This window comes from Austrofundulus limnaeus, unplaced genomic scaffold, assembly GCF_001266775.1.
Source record: "Austrofundulus limnaeus strain Quisiro unplaced genomic scaffold, Austrofundulus_limnaeus-1.0 Scaffold166, whole genome shotgun sequence".
Taxonomy (NCBI): domain Eukaryota; kingdom Metazoa; phylum Chordata; class Actinopteri; order Cyprinodontiformes; family Rivulidae; genus Austrofundulus; species Austrofundulus limnaeus.
This window is the reverse complement of record NW_013952568.1, coordinates 282571-283640: the sequence shown is the minus strand read 5'-3', so window position 1 is coordinate 283640 and position 1070 is coordinate 282571. Positions and strand designations below refer to the sequence as shown.

At 43.2% G+C, this 1070-nt stretch overlaps 1 protein-coding gene across 1 annotated transcript in view; it reads left to right on the top strand.

Annotated features, from left to right (window-relative positions):
- The first annotated feature begins 557 nt into the window (after positions 1 to 557).
- Positions 558 to 1070, top strand: part of hip1rb (huntingtin interacting protein 1 related b) — a 23336-nt gene continuing 22823 nt past the window's right edge. The window contains exon 1 of the mRNA XM_014017341.1: positions 558 to 881. Coding sequence (XP_013872795.1) covers positions 798 to 881 — 84 coding nt within the window. The 5' untranslated portion in view covers positions 558 to 797. The remainder of the gene's footprint in view (positions 882 to 1070) is intronic.

Below are 1070 nucleotides of genomic sequence, written 5' to 3'. Positions count from 1 at the left end.
AGTAGTAGTAGTAGTAGTTTTGCTACATTAACCATTTTTAGCTTCTGGTACATTTAGTTAACCGTTTTATACATTTAGCTTTTAGCTCGTATTTAGCTTTTGTTTAGCTTCATCATTTACACAAGAAGTGCAGTTTCTCTATGTATTATTATTATTATTATTGTTGTTGTTGTTATTGTAAAATACTTGTTTTGTTTTTGACATGTGCAGGAACCAAACATCCTCAGATTACACAGTTTAATCCCTGTTCCCTGTAATGTTTTGTATCAAGTCACAGCCATGTGTGTGTGTGTGTCACTCCTCCCACATCCTCTCATTTCGGAATAACTTTAATTTCCTGCTTTATGTCATCTTGCTTGTTTTAACCCCAGAGTCAGACTCCGGATTAACCCAAAAATAATCCTGATGAGTTTAAATTTCACTGTAATGGCGGCACTGACCGGACAATGGACACCAGAAAAAAATAAAYCAACATTTAAAAACTAAACACTATTAAGGGGCGAAAACCACCTGCATGTAGGAGGATGTAGAGGACACGAGGAGGATGCTCATTGCTTCCTCCCACCTTTTGGGGGCGGATCCTACCGCGTGACGTCACGCCAACAGTCGCAGCCTTTCCTCTGGTTGATTCGCGACGCATCAGCAGTAATGAGGTTCAGCTATGTCCCTGACCCATTCAGCTGAAGGCAGGACGACGAACCGCGGCGCTCTCAGCTCCTTTGGACCTTATTCTTGTTTTTGAAGAGGAGGAGGAGGAGGATATTTCCTCTGTGAAGGCGTCGCGCGGAGCTGCAAGGATGAACAGCATTCACACCCGGGTGAAGAGCAAGCGGACCGAGGCGCACCTCGGAGCCGAGAGGGATCATTTTGACAAGCAGCAGGTACATATCAAGAGTGGACCCGACTCGGTTCTGGCTGCGATGGAAACTGGGCCTGCTGGGGGTGGGGGGGTTACCGCATAGGCCACATTATGCTACAGTAATTGAGATAAATTAGTCATTAATAATCACATTAAGTCCTTAAACATTAATTTTAGGCTCTACCTTAAAGCAAAAAAAAAAAAAAAAAAA